Raw genomic sequence first — 20386 nt, 5'->3', positions numbered from 1 at the left:
TTGCTTTAGTTAAAGTCTTCACAGTATTGAGAATCCTGATTTAGAATTTTTCAATCAAAAATGTAAAACTAACAACTGCTGATCAATATTACAGGCAGCTAGTCAACATTTGACTATTACCACAAGTAACTTAAGAAACCTAAAATCTGTGGAAATTTTACAAGCAACTATTAACTTCACTTAAGTAACAAAACTGGCAAAAGGAATGTGGAGATAACAGACCATTGTTTCTCAAAGAAAAATAATTCTTCAATGAACTTTTACCTATTGAAGTGAAAGTGGAAAGCACTGATAATTGAGAAGATACTGTGAAGTGAGACATTTCAGTGCCATTGCCAACTAAACATGTGTCCTGGTTTCAGCCAGGTTAGAGTTAATTTCTTCTCAGTAACTGATAAAGTGCAGTGTTTTGGCTTCAGAACAAGAATGGTATTGATAGCACTTAGGTATAACACTGATACTTTGGTTTTCTGCTAAGTTGTGTTTATCCAAAGTCAAGGACTTCCCTTTCCTTGTCTCATGCTCTGCCAGTGAAAAGGTATGCAAAATAAACTTGGAGGGAGCATGGCTGGGACAGGTGCCCTGAACAGGCAAAGGAATATTCCACACCCCAGAATATCATGCCCAGGATATAAACTCAGGGGAGTTACCCAGAAGCATGGCCAATCTGGGTTCAGGAATGGTGAGTCTGGCACCTGGCATTGCACATCACTTGGGATTTTTTGATTTATAATTATCACTTACAATTATCACTGTATTTTACTTCACTTTAGGTTATTAAACTGTTTTTATCTCAGCTAACAAGTTTTACTTTAATTCTCCTCCCCATTCCATTCCACTGGTGTTTGGGGAGGTAAAAAGAGGGTTGAGCAAGCAGCTGCATGGTGCTTAACTTCCAGCCAGGCTTAAAACCACTACAATATGTTACTAATCACTTAAACTTCCATCTCAGGCTTCCCTAGAAGCTGTTAAAGATGCAGTTAATTTAGAAGCACACTCTATTTGTCCTTAACAGCTAAAGAAGAGCAAAGATCTATCACTGATTATGCCACTAAAACTAGAGAAATAAAAATACTTAATCTGGTTTAAAAAATTGCGGTCTTCCATTTACTCCTAACATAACCTTCAATGGAGTCCAAAATGAAACTTTAGAAGTAGTAACTGAATGGCCTCTCCCTAAATATGAGAATCTTTATTAAAATGTTCAAGTCCAGTAGCACATATTGAACATTATTAGAAATGCAATGCTTTACAGTAACAATAATTCAACATGGATCTTGGCCTCCCTGTTTGGAAAAAAATGTTCAGAATCGTTCAGTTGAAGATGCTGGCATAATACAACAATGGGCAAGGTCTCCTGATCTGCCAACTGGTCTTACTTTCACATCTGAAACCAAAATAATTTTTGTATCCCAAACTGAAGTTGCCACCTAAGAAAGCAAAACAAAGACAGCAAGTTGGACTTTACACACAAAGTTGAAATTAAGGAAGATAAAATACCATCATGCTAAACCTTTGAAGCACAGCATTTCCATTCCCTACTAAAATCATGCTGAAAAAAAGCACACTCCACCTGACACAGTCCTGAAACACATTTCAAATATTCAAAAATCACAGGACTGCCAGCTTCATTATCAGCTGACAGAAAAAAAGAAAGCAAATACGACAATGTTCTGATCACCTGTGATGAAATTAAAAGAAAAAAGGTTTTTGTACTCATCTCTAAAATATGCACATAAAAAGGTTGTGTGTATATATATGTGTGTGTGTGTATATAAATATACACACATATGAGCCATCTTGATCAGACAAGGTCCAGAGGCCTGTTTCTGACAACTGGCAGCTTGCGTAGGGGAACAGTAAAAACATTACAGAGCGTTTCTTCCCTGGCTTTGACAGTCAATAACTTTGGAACTTTGCAAACCACAGATTATGCAACTGGACAAGCATGTAAAATAGTTGAAGGCACCTATCCCACCGTAATATTGTCAAATGGTTTTTTGATTGCATTTATACCTCTCTCCTTGGTAGTACTCTGTGGCAATGAGTTCCACAATATAATTGGGACATATATGAAATAATGCTGTCTCTTTCAGTAGAGATCTCCTACCTGATAATTTAAACTTGATGCTCCTTAGGTTCTCTATTATGAAAAAGGCAAAAACCCATTTCCTATTCATCTTCTCTTCACCTTTCATGACTTTATAGATTTGTCATATTCCTTCCTCAGCCATCTATTTTCCAAGCTGAAGAATCTTTATTTAATCTTTCTTTGTCTGAAAAGAATTTCATGCCTGTGATCATCCTCGCAACCCTCCTCTGTATTTCTTTTTAATTCTTCATATCCTTTTTGATATGGAGTCCAGACTTCATGCAGTGTTTAACATGAAGGCCCACATAAAGAGTGGAATGACGATGTTTTTCTGTTTTGTTCTCGATACCTCGTAATTCCTAACATCCTATTTGCTTTGAGGGTTTTTGACTGCCATTGAGCACTCACTGATGTTCTCAGAGAACTACTCACAATCACTCCAAGCTCCTTCCTGAGTTGTAATAGCTCATTTAGAGGCTTGTTGTGTTTACAGAGTGAGTTATCTTCCCCATAATTTCGTATTTACCAGAATTGAATCTCCTGTCATTTAATCATCCAGTTATTCAGCATCAATAAATAATTTCCCAACTCATCATAATCAGCTTTAGGTTTAACTATCCCAAATAATTTTAGAAAAAAAACAGAAAAGTTTGTTAGCTTGTATCAATTCTTTTTTCCTTGTGCTTACAGCTATGTCAGACCTTAACAGCATTTCACTGGTAACAGTTTATTTCATCTGTAAAATATGAACACCTTTCTCCCCTTCTAACCAATTAACTCGTAGGGGACTACCTTCTCCTGTGCTTTTTAAAAGCATTTAAGTTTGTTGACAGTTCACTGGAAATATCTGTACTCTTTTACTGACAAGATTTTTCTTCTTCATGTAATCTCTGACTCCTGCAATAAATTCTGGATTTCTTAAAGGAAACTTGTACTAATTTCCCATAATAATAATAATAATAATAATAATAATAATAATAATAATAATAATAATAATAATAATAATAATAATAATAATAATAATAATAATAATCTGCAGCTTCATGTTTGACTTCTTACAGAACCCTAGGTTTAAAAAAAATCTCATCCTGGAATTTGTTTATTGTACAATATATTAACTTGTCCTCAGGTCTCCTCTATTGATATGACAAATTTCAGACAGTTGCTCAGAATTATATCCTGTTTAGAAAAAAAAGTGTGTGGAAATTGGACAAGTAGTATTGGAATTAATTATGTTATTTTTTCTTATTTGACCTTGGTGTTCATTTTAGCTGCAGTTCATCTACTGGCCTTATCAGCTCTCTTTTATTATTAGCCTTTACAACTCTAACAAGCTCATCAAATTTGGTTTTTCTGAATTTCCTGTGATTTTACATGTAACTTACCAACATTTATACTCTCTTCTATTCTCATCCTAAAAGCTGTTTTATTACTTTTACTAGTTTCCTTTACTAGTTTCAACTAGAGAGTTTTGTGTCCTTACTTGGGAGTCGGTCAGTGGTGATTTAAACCTAGTTTTTACACAGCTTTAATTTTTCAATTTCCAGATATATTGTTTCAATTCTTCACTTTTGTATATGCCTTCATAACCTATTTTTGATGGTGGTGAGGGCTGGCTACATGTAACAGCCATTCCTAAAGAACAGTGTTCGTACCTCATGTGAATTTTTCCAAAATGCTAACAATTAGACACCTGCACATTTTGTGCTTTCTTATTTTGCTCCAAAATGCAATTAAATTATGACACTTCACAGAAGTTGAAAGTATACATTTGAGAATTGTTTAAATGTATTACTGAACAATTGCATTCATCGTCACTACACAATTTCTAAATACAAGTAAAGAGATTAATCCAAAAGTGGGAACTAGCCAGGACCATTCGTCTTCCAAGCCAAGAAACCTAAACCTTAGAGCCAGGCAGATGAATCACCACAGGTGTGACATAGGTGATGGAGGTGCTGTAACACTTAACCCGAGTTTCTTCATCTTCATGCTTGGGAGCTAACTGATCAGCTTTAGCACTGCTCTACTTACATGCATATTCTTCATATTCTTTTTCAGGAATCAAACAAAGTCCTACAGCCTTGAAATATGGGCACTTTGAAGTTTATAAAAGACAGCTTCACAGTTTCACAGCCAAAGTGTGATATGGCTTGAAATGTCTTTTGATACATTATCTTTCTGGAAGTACTTTTGGACCAAAATTTTACCAAGAAAGAAAATTAGCCAAAAAGCTGGAGATCATAACTAGCACTGCACCAAGCAGACTGTCATGAACCCAATTCTATGTCAGTCTACAAAGAAAAATCTGAAGTGAGGAAATGGTATCTCAGTCTTGGCTTGCAGGGCATTGGTGCAAGCACCAAGCTGGGAGTACTGCCCTTCCATTTCTCTGTGAACCTCGTAGCTCAGCTCCTTCTGCCATGACCATGTAACACTGAAACAGCCCTTCCAGGAAACGATAAGTAGTTTGGTCAGGTCATCAAAACATTTCCTAAGCAACATCCAGGGAATGGAAATGGGAATAGTGAATGTTACAGAACTGTTAAGGCAAAAGACCTTTTCCTTCCTTAGCCTAAACAGGTTCTCCTTGACTGAATATGACAGTTCCTCTGAGAACGACAGCAATTCAAAAGATTTTAAAAAGCACAGGAATAATCCTTCCTAATGATGGAAATTCTACATAGTGCTGTCACACTCCAGTCTCCCCTGTGCTCTCCAATAGAGAATATAAAAATACCTGAACATGTTCATATCACATCACATGTATTTATAAACACTCTGATATGTGGGGGAGCACTTAATCTTTTCCAAGGGTTGATTAAATATTTTCACTAAGCAACAAAAGCACTTTATATTACATACATATTACAAATTACTGAAAAAGCATTTTTTAAAAAATTACTTGGAGTATTTTACTGACACTGAATGTGAGTGTAATCCACTGCCTGCAAAGACATTTCTGTTCTCTACACCCAGATGTAGACATCTCAAAACATCCACAAATACTTTCCAGAAAGCTTATGGCGCTCCTATTAAAAGCACTACATTTTGAAAATTCTGGTATCTTGTAAGGTAAGGAAGGCTCAGTTGGAGGAATCAAACACATGAGAAGTGAGGTGGAACCACATCTCCAGATGTACACACACACAAAATGCAAAGGCAGTGTCCTGGAACAATGCCCTGAAGAGAGCCCTGGCACACCTTGTCTTAATATGAATATGGGATCACAGGCTATGATGGGTTCAAAAAACAATGCCCCTGGAAAAATAAATCATACTTACTGGAAGAGTTACTTTCTTCAAGTGGCATTCATTCTGCAGTAGTTCATAAATGTATTTAGTAATGATCTGAAAGAGAAGTAAAAAAATAGAAATGCCACCAGATACTAACACACGTTCAATAATGACATATGCAGGCAGACAACTTAAAGGCTAATTGGTTCAACTTCAAAGTAATTGTATATGTTTTGCCACCTTCCTGAATCATCTATTGTATAACTATAGAACTTGGAGCTTTAGACATAAAATTCTCTCTGTTTCACAGAAAAGACTTCTTGCCAGTACAATGGCAGGGTAACTGACCTGTGAATCCATCATGCACTACTGTGTGCATGATTAGGTGAAAAACAACCTCAAAACTAAGGTTTATCACCAATTAATATATACTCAGGGTATAGAAGAAAGGCTCTCTTTGTAAAGAAATACTTTTAAAGCATTTTGTCTTCTAGCAGATTTCTGGATTCCCTCCCCTCTAGGTTCACTTCATGATTTACACGGAGAGCAGATTTGTAGCCAGCCTCAGCTAAGTTACTTTGCCATTTCTACTTACTGTACAGGGGAGTATGGGTCAAAGATTGCTAAACAGAAGAAAACCCCATACAGATTGCCCATTATGGGGGAGTTTATGTCTGTTTTCTCCATATAGGAATAAAATTGAAATTTCAATCCTGAAACAAAAGGTATCATTTCAGAAAGCAACAAAATGAAGAAAGAAAAAAAACAACAACCAAACAAAACACCATAAAAAGCCCACAAAAACGCACAAAGAACCACAAGACTAAAACAAACGCAAACCCACCAGAAAACAAAAAAAATTACAAAACCCACAAGCCGCACAAAAATCAACCTTGTTGTGACAAGGTTGTTCTTAAATGTAACAAAGTCATTCACATTTCACATTCTTGCCTCCTATCTAGGGACACTTTTTTTCTGCCCTTACATATTCTAAGAAAAATGGAGATGCAGAATAAGTACTTTCTAACTGTAATTAATTTGGGGATTAAACTGAGGAACAAACAGGCACTTCATCCATTTAAGGCTGTAAAAATGGTGTGGACGTTACTGCCTGGATTTATATGGCTATTAGAGTTTGAAAAAAAAAGGCAAATTACAGAGGTAAAATAAATGGGTCATTTTAATAGGCTGAAATGGTGTTTGCCTTCTCTTTAAAGCTCATGGAATGGTATTTAAATTCCAGGCAGGATAAGATCTATGTCTCACAATATTAATCCAAGAATATCTGGGTACAAACCCCGACAGTATTCTTTAGATTAATACCTCAGGGCCATAATTACATCCATCTGAACCCACAGTACATTAAGCCCCAATAGAAATATCGCTGTAACAAAGGTCTTAAGTGATGGCATCTTAACTACACACTTTCATCCAAGAAAGAAGGAGCCAGGGTGTCATAAACTTCAAATTTAATTTTCCAAATGCACAATTACAAAAGGAAGTTTCAATGAAGTCCAAAAGTTTTTATTATGTAAATGTGGGGAAACAAAATATGCAAATATTTGGAACACATATGAACAAACTGGAAGTGCTGATGAAAGCTAATTAAAAATGTTGGTATATGATGATCCTCCTTTTCTTTTTCTAAAACCCCGAATCTTTATTAGGATTATAAGAATTCTTTCTGATCCTCCTCAAATACATTTATTGATAGAATTATGTTCAAAAAACTTTATGGTTTACAGATTATCAGTCCTTCTGAACATTATTATCTACACAGAAACTGCATTTGGAGAAGGAATTCAGCTGCGAGCGATTAGTTGATTTAAGACATGTTTATCCCCAAAGCAGTATGCTTGGAACGTGCATACAGTGTAATTTTACCTTCAGGGGCAGACTTTGTATGGTTCACCGAAATCAACTGCAGTGTAACACCAAAAAGTAAAGCACTTAAATTCCTGCAGTCTCAAATGCTAATGTTGTACCAACACTAAAGTGAGTATAATGATAAAACTGACTACAACATAGAAATTTTGTTTTAACTCTAAATTCAGGCATCTACTCACTGTTAAAATCACTAAAAGAAAACTTGGAAGAGAAAAACTGCTATGCAGAAAATGTACTTTAGATACCACTTGCGAAAGTCTACCCTTTTTACATCTGGTTGCATCTATTTCTTCTATTCTTTCTCATTTATTTAGACTGTGTGTCTTCAGAGCAGAAATAAACCTTTACTCATTTTTTCCACAGCCCATCTCAATGGGGCTGTCATTCTAACTGACTCTTTATGCACTACTCTAATACAATAAAGAGCAATACAGCCTTAAAAATTGGAGTGTTCAATCAGAACACTCTGGTGTGCCAAAGACTTAACCTACTGAATTCTTTCAATAAAAGCAAACATAAAGAAAGATACAGGAGGAGGAGGCTCACATGCAAAGCCTGAGATTATCATCTTCAGACAGCTCAGCACCTGGATGGCCTGCACTGCCCAGGGAGATTTCAGGAAAAAATGCCATTAAAAAAAACCCTCAAACAAAACAATCCCTAATACTGCCCCAGTCTACATATATATATATATGGATGTATGTATATGTGAATATATGTGAATATATGATATATGTGTGTGTCTGTGTGTATGTATGTAGCTACAGAAGGGGTTGAAGGCTTTTTTGCAGTAGATCAACATGTTTAGGGATATCCTAGCAATGGCTGTTACACTCTCAGTCTTAAATGACAGAAACAGATATACAAAAATTCTTGAAGTGCCATCTAAATCCAAAACTTTCAAGATTTGAAAACATGACTAATGGCCAGCCTTCCTACATTCTACCATAGATGTGTCTGGAAAACTTGACAAAATTCGGTCCTGCCTAGGAAAATCTAGTGAAATTCTGTCCTATCTAGGAATATGGCTTCAAGTACTGAAAATGTTATACATCCAACACTATCTTTGGATTTTTATGCTTTTAACAACTTCTTCTGATTTTAACAACAACTTCTTCTGATTAAAAAAAAAAAATTAAAATATCTTTCCTACAGGAGGCAAAAAGAAAAGCAAACTGTACAATATTTTTAATACAGAACTAGTTAGACTAAATATTTCAAATCTACATACAATTTAAATAGCCACAACCTCTTTAAGTCACAATATTATCTTGTGCATGCTGGTGTTCTACACTTACCATCTGAAAACTACTGTAGAAACTACTGTAGAATGTTGAGAAGTGTTTTTTGACTTCTTGCATGAGTAGGTGGTTCTGGTTACACTCTATGAACTCTCCTGGACTAATTATCACTCAGTCACACAGCTGCTCATCACTGCAGGTATATAGTGACAGAGGCTGATCAACTCAGTCCTGCATCAATAAATCATCTGAACTATCAAGCAACAAATTGTTCAGATCCAGACATTCTCAATACAAACTGCAACACTTTCTAGAGAATCCTATTCATGCTAGTAATGCTAACCTGGGCTAGCTGTACTTTTTCTAAGGCTCTTGAAACTGGTTAGGTGTGCCAAAGCTGTAAGCAGTATACTGCACTGGAATTCAAGGTAATAAGGTGGCTGGAGAGCAGGCATCACTGTGTCCAAGACTGAAAAGAAAAAAGAACCAATAGTAAGATCTACCCACAGTGTATGAAACTAATTGCCTGATAAATGGAGAAGAAACTGGCAGTTCTATATTTCTTGTATGAGCTGCTGAAAGCTTCCACCTCATATTAGAATATTTCTACTCTAATACACATTAGAGTACTTCATTCACATCCAAGGGCTGTCTATCAGGAAAATACAACCCAAATAAGACAAATATCTGAAAATAAAACTATCAAGGTGTTCTTACTGACTGTTGAGTGAACTGGAGGAAGGAAAAAAAAAACCCCGAAACACAAATACCAAAAAATTCCATACCTCTCATGACCTATTCTGATAGCAAGGGAGAAATCCTGTCCAGCCATGGAAAACCTAACACTTCAACTGTCCAAAAAAGGTTGCACTCAACTGCGTGATAGAGGAAATTTTCTTCCCAGAACAAAGTGGTATTCTCTGGAAGGAAACTACATTCCTTGCATTTTAAATTACTCTCATTGAGCAGAGGAGCCTGCGTTCTGCTTTCCCTAAGCCTGAGAAACTTCTGCCCTAAATGAAATCACAGCTATTGGAACTCTGTTGCACTAAAAAATTCCCATAATGAAGGCAAACTGATGAGAGCAGGGATTGCAGCTGAGTAGAACACATCCTGAGCGCTAAAACCAAGTAGATTGTCCTCAGCATATTAAAAGCACAAGTATCTAATCTCTGCTATATCTTTGTTGTCGTTTTCCTTCATCTATGGTGAACAAGGTTGAGAGCCTTAATGCATATGGTTCAGGAGTGGAACCAACCTTCAGTGCTCACAAATGCCTTTCTGAGGAGCTTAAAATAAGTCAGTCATGATTTATGTTGGATATAACAAAGAATCCCTCCAGAAGTACCTTTTCGAAGTGCTAGTGGTCTCAAACACGTAATCTGCAAAGTCAAATAGCCTTATGGATAATTGGGGAATAGACCTAAAAAGACCCTAGTCATGACCAGTGAGCCTTCATATGGATCCAGAAAACAGGCTATTTTAATCACAAAGAAATTAATGACTTGGACAACACATTTACTCAATGGATAGGGGCTTCTGCCTCCAAAGATGCCAGCTTGTGAAAAAACACTCATTAAACACTCTGTCAGATCACTTTTCAATAATTTTTAAAGAGAGTTCTCAAAGCAAATCAGATGAAGAGAGTAAGAGAATCAAGTGACAATAATTTTAGTTGCATGTTTTTATGAGTGGTTAGATTTCTCAGAATAATAGAGCTAGTACACTTAAAATCAAGCAGACTCTAGCTAATAAAACACAGCTGCATTGGCATTTTCCTTCTTGATTGACTTCTTGGATTTTCCTAAGTCATGTCATAAAAGGGGTTAGTACATTATTAGTGTCATTAGTAGTTTACTATTCCTCCAATAACATTCTGAGTCAACTGTATTTTAACCTCAGTTTAATCTCCTGAATGAACACACATTGCAGAAAAAAAAAAGGGGGAAAAATTAGAATAAAAATTCTTAGTGGTATTTTTAGTTTAGAAATCACTGAAGACTGACCATCTCGAACCTCTACAGTATGTCACTCAGTCATAACTTCCTATACTTGAAGTGAAGAAAAATGCAAGGGTTCATTCTCCTTTCTTTAGAGATGCAAAACTAATGTGACCTTAGGTTTATTTATCAACTCTCATCTTGTGAACAGACTACACTTAAAATGTGTAACAGCTGAATATCAGCAGTTCTCCTGAGAAATCCATGTACAGATGTACAAATATCAGCCTTGCTTACTCTTTTTTTGTGAAGTTGTGTCTTTGACTGAATTTCCTAGAGGACACTGAGTGATTCACCATCACCTCCTCAGACCTCTGAAATTATTTTAAGTAATTTACACCTGACATAACACATTACAATCTTCTGAATCTAAGTTTCTCAAAAATGGACCTTCCACAGGCATAAAAAGGATACTATTTTCAAAAAATTTATATTCAACATAAGAAATTAGACTCCTCAGCACTATTTGCATTTTCTAATAACTTCACAGCAAAGTATACACGCTGGAGGATTTGCAACTTATCTTAAAAACAAACAAGTATAAAACAATGTATAGAAGCAATGTCATGACATGTAATAGATTTTGTTATTTTATAAAATTTGGCTGCTCATTGGTAATAGGCACTCCAATGCAAGAAGAGAAAATAAGCACAAGAGGGAAACAACCCCTATAACATACAGAGGTCTACCCACAATGTTTCCCTCTTCACAGTGTAAAAGCAATAATGTTCAGTGAAACAAATGCAAAATGAACTCCAACTGACTGCCCTACAGCAAATCTCAAGTGGTGGTAGTGACCTGAGGCTTGCTGCTGTGGCTGCCATAGCCTTGGTTGAATGAGCTTTATTTTGACCCTGAGGTGACAAACCTGCCAATACGTACTAATGAGAGATGCAATGAATTTTTTGACATACTGCTCTTTGATAGACTTACCTAAGAACTGGGACAAACAAACAAACAAAAAAAAAAACCAAAAAAAAACACCCCTCACCATCATCATTCTAGAACAAAAGACTCTAAAAGCTGAATGGGCTTTCTAAAACCCCAGTTCATTGCCGGCTAAAAACAGGGGAAAAAAAAGTTAAAGAGAGAGAAACAAAATCAATGGCATTTTAAAAATCCACAAAGATCTCACTTGGATTATAGTATGGGAGAACAATTCATTAAGATGGAACTGACATTATCTCTATGTGGTTTCTTGTGTTTTCTACTGAAAGCCATTCAATTCAACCTTTATACATGGTTGTGATATTCTGTATCTTGAGCTGACTGATCACAACTAAGATCTCAAGATCTGTTTTGAGAGAATTAAATGAAAGACAACAGGGATTTGGCATGAGTGCAGCACATACTCTTGATCTGATTTGACCCAATGTTTCGTTACATGGTCTTTGCTGACATCTGTTGGTTTATTTTTTGTTTTCCTTTTTTTTTTTTTCCTTTTTAAGAGAAGCATCTCTAATTTTAGAAACCACTAGACAATTACTTGACTTTAGAAATAGCTTAATTACTAAGTCCATCTTATGGAAATTCTCAGTTTTTTAAAAAATATACATACATATGAATATATATGTATCAATATAAGCAGATGATTCAATCAAGCACTTGCACTGCAAGCAATTAAACATTGTCAGAAAGCAAGACCCCTAACCCAAGGTGAGACAAGAAACATAATGATTAAAAGATTGCAAAAGAAAACAGGAAACTAAAAAAAAGCTCAAAAGGTTAACAGTGGAACAAATTTAAATGAAGATTATGAATATAATTCAATATTCCAATCCTATCTATATAGCTACAACTATCTTATCTCTAAATTTCATGGTAGAGATGAGTTATGAAAAGAGGAAAAAGAGCAGTTCTGATTATTACAACTGTTATGGAAAAAAAATGTTGTTAAGGTGGTGAGGCAGTGCTACAGTTTCAAAAGATTAAAAATCCATGCCAAAACCAACTGACATATCAGATTAACATAGTTAAAGCACACCAGCTTTTGTAGTCACAGATTAAAAAACCAGTGATGTGTCACACATCATCTAATTCTGCCACCTTTCATTGCTCAGCAGAAATGGCCTGATAAATATTCACAGATGGACTAAAGGATTAATTTCATGTAAATCCAGAGCAGAACTCTAAATAACACCTTCTTTTCATATCAAGATGTCTTCACCATTTTGCCTCTGTGCTCCAGAATACTAGTGGGTCAAAATAAACAGGATTTACTTACATTTAACTGAAAAGGATCCCTTTTCTCCAGCCTAAACAACCCCAGCTCCTTCAGAAGCTCCTCATAGGACTTCTGCTGATGCTAAAAACCTTTAGACATCCACATGCTCCCACAGATTTGTGAACATCTGTGTAGCACAGCTGGTCACTACCTACCTCCTCCTGGATTACAGCGCTTCTACTCTGCTCCCTGTCCCTGTCTACTAGCTCAGGAGGTCGGCTGCCCTGAGGATAATCAGTTTCACTGTTGAACACTGAAACTAAGGGGTGAAATACACCAGCCTTTTCCTCATCTTTGGTGACTATTTTCACCGCCTAGCATTCAGTAAAGAATGGAGTTTTTTCCTTCGTCCTTTTTTTATTAAAATATTTATAAAACATTTGTTATTATTCTTTACAGAAGCAGCCAGATTAACTTCTAATGGAGATTCTGCCTCTCTAATTTTCTTTTTGCATGACCTAACAACATCCTTGAATACCTCCTGAGCTGTGCACTCCTTTTTCAACCCTCTCTTTTCCCCCCTGAGTTCCTGTGAATACTCCCTGCTCAGCCAGAACCACTCTTCTTCCCCACTGGCTTCTCTTTCAGCACATAGGGATGGCCTGCTCCTGTACGGGCAAAATTTATTTCTTGAAGTATGTCCACCTTCCTGGACCACTTTGTTTTTAAGGGCTGCTTCTCAGGGAACTTATAGAGTCAATCCCATAAATAGGATAAATCCCATAAATAAATAGGACAAAGTCCATCCTCTGGAAATACAGGACAGAAATTTTGTTGAGGCCTCTCCTTTATTTCACCAAGAATTGAAAACTTTATAATTTTGTGGTTGCTGTGCTCAAGATGACCACCATGTCTCCCACCAGCTCCTCTCTGTTTGCAATCAGCAGGTCTAGCAGAGCCCCGCCCCTGGCAGGCTCGCTCACCATCTGTGACAAGAAACTCTTCTCTATACACTCCAAGAACCCCTAGACTGCCTCCTTCCCACTGTGTTGAGTTACCAGCAGATACCTGGCAAGTTAAATCTCCTACAAGAAGAAGGGCTGGCTGTTGGGAAGGATGAAAGTTTGACAAGAAAGTCTCACAGATATGTATGCTTAGCAGAAAGATTTTTGAATGTAGATTCTGAAGAAGGAATAGAGATGGAAGCAAGTTTTGGTATAGAAGAAAAGAATTGCTGAGCCAGTTTTACTGGATAACCAAGGAGGCAAAGGGTATGTTAGTTAGAAGGGGTTTTTATGACTTGGAGCAAAGGATAAACCCACCTCAAACAAGAAGATGTTTTTACCAAGCAGAAAGACGGCACAGGCAAACAAGCCAGCAAATGTTGCAAATGTCATAAGCAGAAAAAAGGTCTTAGAATTTTCCACTGCAAGGAAACTTATAGCTTAATCTGTATGTGCTAACTTTCAGTGATTGGAGAATAGTAACATGAATATGGTAATTATAGTAGTTGTGATAGGCTATAGATAAAAGTTAAAGTATAGATTGGTTCTACTGTGTTAAGATGCTCAGCAAAGAAAAGTATATAATGTATTGTAACCAATGCCAAATGGTCTCCAGGCCTGCCTGCAGCTGGAGCTGACAGCTGTAGGCACAGGCTCTGTGGCCCACAACCCTGGACTGCTATAACGTCTTGCATGGAATAAACTGCATCTTGAAGAGCCGCCTGGAGTCCCACATCTCTCATTCAGGCTCTTACAGCTGGCAATCTTGAAACATCCTCCAGGTGCTTATACAATAATTCATCCATCTCTTCATCCTGGTTGGGTGGTCTGTAGGAGACTCCCCCCAGGATGTCAGCTTTGTTGGCCTTTCTCTGATTCTTACCCATGGCAATTGATCTTACTGTCATTAATCTCAACTTCCATGGTATCCAGAGTCTCCTTAACATACAGAGCCATCCCTCCATCTCTTCTCTCTCTCTCCTGTCTCGTGTGAAGAGGTTGTAGCTGTCCATTGCAGTGCTCCAGTCCTGCAAGTCATCCCACCACATTTCTGTGATGGTGACTATGTCATTGCTTTCCTGCTGTACCATGGCTTCCAGCCCCTTGTTTGTTACCCACACTGCATGCATCAGTGTACATGCACTTCAGCTGTGCTGCTGATTTCATCCCTGACTCTGGCTTACCACCCTTGGGCTTACCTCTGGAGTGCCTGGTTATATCCCCTTCCCCCTTCAAACCTAGTTTAAAGTGTTCTCAATCAGCCCTGCCAACTCATGGGCTCATAGAATCTCATAGAATCCTTTTGCCCTTGTTGGACAGATGGAGCCCATCTGACTCAAGCAAGCCTGGTGCTGTAAAAATTGCCCATGGCAGAAAACCCAAAATTCCTTTGATGGCACCAGCCCTTAAACCATTCAGTGATAACGTGGGTTTTCCTATTCCTTTTATTATTCATCCCTGCTCCTGAAGGACTGAGCAGAACCACATCTATGTTCCTGCCCCACCAACCAATCAATCCAGAGCCCTGATGTCCTTTCAAATGACCTGGTACCCTTCCTGTCACAGCCTCATGAATGCCAAGCTGGACAAGCAGCAGTGGGTAATAATCAGAGGGGTGAATTAGTTCAGGGAATCTCCTGCTGATATCCCGTACCTGGGCCCCAGGCAAGCAGCAGACTTCCCTGTGGAATGGGTCAGGGTGACATACAGGGCCCTCAGTTCCCTTCAGAAGGTGAACTTACTACAGCTACCCTTCTTTTATTCTTAATTTCCTGAGGTTGAGATCCATCTCACAGACAAAGTGCACCTGGGAGACTCTCCAGACAGATTTTTTTGTTTACCATCACCTGCCTGGTTCTCTGGACCCGGGGCCTTGTACCTATTCTGTAAGGGCACCTGGGAAAATGATGGGGATCAGGAGGGAGTTTTGCTAACTCTCTGAGTAGGTACCCATTTCCATTGCCCCCGTCTGCTAGGTGTCCTCTTTCTGCCTGATGGTAAGAGGGACAGGGCTCCTCTGACTCCTGCTAAGCTTCTCTTAGGGTTGCAAGGCTGCAACTCCAGCAGTCTATTTCTCTTTTGCTCTCCCCAATAATCCTTAGGCTTCCCACCTCTTGCTTAAGCCCTGCTACCAGACAGAGCAGATCATTCACCAGCTCACACCACGCACAGGTGCCTTTTGCACTGTCCTCTGGTACTGCCCCCAGGCTCCCTACAGCCAGGGATCTGGACAGCTGTGTCCTTCCTGGCGGGTTCTGTTTGGCCTTAGCACAGTTTTCCTGGCAGCAGCAGCAGGCTTTTGATCATTTGTAAACCACTGCCTGGAAAAAAAGAAAAAAAAGCATCCCACAACCAACCAAAAGACCCAGAGCCTGTCTGCACCCTCTGTGCTACCCGTGCTCAACGCAACTGCCCAGGAACTGCTGTGTCACGCACTCACTGACGTGCTTCGCCCATTTGTCCCTAAAGATTCTTCTAAATTGCCTGCAAATTGCCTGGAGATCGTCCCTTGCTCGACTTAATGCTCCTTTTATTAGTCAGCCAAACAATCCTGGTTTTGCCAGGTAGAGAAGTGAGTATTATGGCTTCTTCTGCTATTACTGCTGCGGGATAATGGGCCTTATTTTAACAACACAGTATTCTTAAAATTATGACTTGTAATGCAGGATCAAAAGCATCTGCACTCCTGAATATTGCAAGGCATCCCGAAAATATGTTGCTATGATCCAAGGATGTTTTCTGTTACTGAAAGCAGCCTATCCAACAAAATATTAAATGGCACTAATAATGTGCATCAACCTTCACTTTCCACTCCTAGTCACCTTATGATTTATTTAACTTGTGTTCATTTTGCCTATATTATCTCTAGGATTACAGGCTATTTTTATGTCAAAAATTACTAGCAGTTCATTTAATATTGCAACCAAATAAATTCCACTTTCTAGGCTATCTAACAATATCCTCCATTGGTTTCCTGTGAAGATGGAAAGGTAAGCCCAGCAACTGAAACTAGAAGAATATATTGAGCATTTCACCGAAGAGTATAACTTTCCAAAAGACAGCTGAAGAAAATAAAAAATATATTTTAATTCTTAGGCCGACTGTGAACTGACATCAGATTTGTCTTACAGAAAGATAACTTAACATTATCTTACAGATTTACTTTGAAATTTCCCAGTCATACAGTATGTGTATAAAGGAAGATTTACTCCAGAAAGAAATATTAATTACATGCTTTATTAATTTGCAGTTTTAGCTTACTGATGGAGAACTGATAAAACCTGAAACGATATACTTGCAACTCAGTATGCAACTTGGCAACTTCCAGAAGGTGAATTCAACTTACCTGCCATGAAAATTATTTTATTTTCTTTACCTACATCTGGAAGTACTTTTTGCATACTAGCCCACTGCAACCAAGAGCACTGAACTATGCTGATATCTGTAAGAATTCATCAGACCTTTTACTTCATGTTTAATTCTTATGTAGTCCTAGCAAAGTAGCATCCAGTGATCTCTGACATTCCCAAAAAAAGAGATGTGACACTGTAAACTTAACAGTAGATTGAAATGCAGGACAAACAAGAGCTCTGTTTCTGGCTGACAACTGTGAGTATAAGCTCATGTTATCAAACAAGCTGTTTCCTTTTCTACTACTGTAAACTGATTTCAAGGCACACAACCCTCTAAAGGTGCATTTTGCAAAACACAGTAGAATTGAGTAATGGTACACGTACTATCAGGTAATACCTTTTCAAGTGCATCATGACACGTCTTGAAAAATCAGTTGGTGGAAGGCAATATGCACTTTGAAACTGAAACTTTCATAGAATTACAGAATAAGCTGAGTTAGAAGGGATTCATGAGGATTATCAAGTCCAGATCCTGTTCCTGCACTGGACAGTCCAAAGATTCACACCACGTCCCCGAGTGTTGTCCAAATGCTTCTTGATTTAGTACAGCCTAGGTGCTGTGACCACTTCCCTGGGAACCAGTTTGTGTCCAACAACCTCTGGGTGAAGAAATTTTTCCTTATCTTTAACCTGAACCTTCCTAAACTCAGCTTCATGTTGTTACCTTTGTCCTGTCACTGGTACACAAGAATAAAGAGGTCAGTTCTTGCCCCTCTGCTTCCCCCTGTGAGGATGTTGAGGACATGACAAGGTCTTCCCTCAGTCTCCTCCAGGCCAAACAAACCAGGTGATCTTAGCCACTTCTCATAAGGCTTCCCCTCCAGATCCTTCACCATCCTCATGGCCCTCCTTCAGATTGCTAATAGCTTCATGTGTTTTTGATATTATGGTGCCCAAAAGTGCACACGATACTCAAGGTTAGACCCTCCCAGTGCAAAGCAGAGCAGGACAATCCCCTGGCACTGATGGGCCTGATGCCCCCAACTGCCAGAGCACATTGTTTACTGATATGCAGCATTGCACTAACCAAAAACCCTAAGTTCCTCTCCACAGCACTGCTTCTCAGCCTCTTGTTCCCTAGTCTGTACACACAACCACGTTTGTCCCACTGAACTGAGTAACAGAGAAATCTGGAAATAGGTGGCAGGACCCATACCAAGAGGAGAACCTAAAAAAGGCATGGCTTTGATATTTAAAGCAGATACACTTTAAATGAAACAAACTCTCACTGAAGAATGAGTTTATTCTGATTTCTTAAAGACCTAAGTATTTGTATTTTTGAACCTGAAGTGTGCAGACCTTTACACATTTTTCTAGTAAAGACATGGATTGCTAAGTAGTCCTGGGTTTGCTTTCCTAGTTGCTTTCTCTTGTGTGCTTACCCTCAGGTCAGAAACTATTCTAAAGGAACATACTGAAAGCTACATAAGAACACCAGTCCTGATCAAACCTACAAACTCCCTGTAGAGTTTTAAAGCTAAGTGTTGAGACATGCAGTAGTAAGGCCTTCTTAAATGGTCTTCTACTTCACTCAGAGCAGGAGCTTGAAACTACTTTTCCCATAATTAAAGCTAAGGTCAAAACCTGACAGCATGTAGAAAGCACAGCTGTTTGGTACTAAAAATGGAAAGAAGACAGTTGCATGAAGAGCTTTCAAATTTTTCACAGAGTTAAAATATTATCCTGAAGTGGCATAAAAGTGGCCAGCATTGCCTAAAGCAATTAATTATTTTGGATTTAACTATGGAGCAAGAGAGTAAAAAACCTGTTCTTTCTTCTCTTTGTCTATGTCACATTCTGACTGTAACAGTCTTGACATTCAGTACCCTTCCCAGAGGATTAGGTAATAGCTATGGAGGACTTGTGGTGTTTCTTCTAAAGTTTTCATACAAACTTCACAAAACTTAAGTGAATAATTTCATATGACTACCTTACAAAACTTGAAAACCAGCACATTTTCTCCCCTAGAAGTCAGCTTCACAGTCATACTGTAAGACTAGCTCCATCTACCATGGTTACCTCTTGCACTTCACCAGAATAATTTCCATCTAGGATCACCTTTACACCTGGAAGCTCCACCACTAGAGAAGGCAGATAGATCTGAAGCTATTGTAACAGTTAGGATTAGGATCCTGCTTAAAGGCACTCTGCATATTTTTAGCTAATCAGTATGATATAACTTTGCAACTTAAAAAATTATTTCTATTAAAGACTGACACAACTGATACAGCTTTACTGACAATATCAGTGCTCTGCCAGGTGTTAATAAAAATATCCCCAGAGAAATTAAATGTATAGGTATCTTGTTGAAAATACAGAAAGCATAGAAGTCTTTATCATGCAAAAGCTGAAAATCCTGTAAAAGAGAACAAGCTCTTCTGGAGTTCTGCAATTGAAAATAAACATATTGTAGAAGAGATGCTTGATGAAGGCAGTAAATCTACATATCTGTTTTTCAAAAAACTCATGCTGAAAAAGCAGGAAAATACTTTGTCTTTCATGGAAACTTTTAATATCACTAATGGAAAGTCCTAATGGAAAGACCTAAACATTCACAAGAGTAAGGTGTGCCAACTTGTTTCATCACACACACTGATTGGTGTTCTGCCTAAGCACTACTTAAATATATATTTATTTTGGCCAGATAGTTGTCAAAAAACATTTTTTTTCACCACTCCTTGAACAGAAAACAAGTCATCTAGCTACCATTTTATTTCCTTGCTGTAAAATGTCTGCTTGATTTTGGAGTTTGCTACTGTGCTCATTCTTTTTAAATGGAAACAATTAATAAGTCCAGTGATAATTCAATTTCATTTTGCTGAGCAATAAATTTTGGGGTTTTTTTCCAAACCACAAAAAAGAAAAAGAAAGAAATGGATACATACAGGTGGATTAGCTGTAGCTTTAATTTCAGCTACATGAAAATGGCTGGTACAAAAGTTTATTATGAACTGAGAGTCTAAACTTTTGCATGTAAACCCAGTATAGCAAGAATGGTTCTAATTGAACTAAAGCTGCTGAAGGTTTTATTTTTAAAAAGCTCATGATGAACTCATTGAAACACTCCCCCTATTCCAATTTTTGTCTTCTTTTTAACAATTAGTACCATTCTTTGAATTCAGCAACTTACAAGTGCTTTATAAACAACCATCTGCCTTACTGTATCTTTTCTGCTTTTCACTGTTTATCAATTTATAAATGTAAAATACATTTATCAACAATGTAACAAACACCCATCTGGGTTTATGAGACGCTCATAATTTCTTTCAAAAATCATGCTAACAATAATTATAAAACTATCTCTGAACCTTTCGAGAACTGTCATGTTACTCTGATGAACCAACGTACT

At 37.8% G+C, this 20386-nt stretch overlaps 1 protein-coding gene across 3 annotated transcripts in view; it reads right to left on the bottom strand.

The window, feature by feature from the left end:
• Positions 1–20386, bottom strand: part of FAM172A (family with sequence similarity 172 member A) — a 254744-nt gene that overhangs the window by 196972 nt on the left and 37386 nt on the right. For all 3 annotated transcript variants that reach the window (XM_038124814.1, XM_038124816.1, XM_038124815.1), the window contains one exon: positions 5377–5442. In XM_038124814.1, the coding sequence (XP_037980742.1) occupies positions 5377–5442 (66 nt within the window). The remainder of the gene's footprint in view (positions 1–5376; positions 5443–20386) is intronic.

The sequence above is a fragment of the Motacilla alba genome, chromosome Z, assembly GCF_015832195.1.
Source record: "Motacilla alba alba isolate MOTALB_02 chromosome Z, Motacilla_alba_V1.0_pri, whole genome shotgun sequence".
NCBI classification, from domain to species: Eukaryota; Metazoa; Chordata; class Aves; order Passeriformes; family Motacillidae; genus Motacilla; species Motacilla alba.
This window is presented reverse-complemented; position numbering and strand designations above follow the sequence as displayed.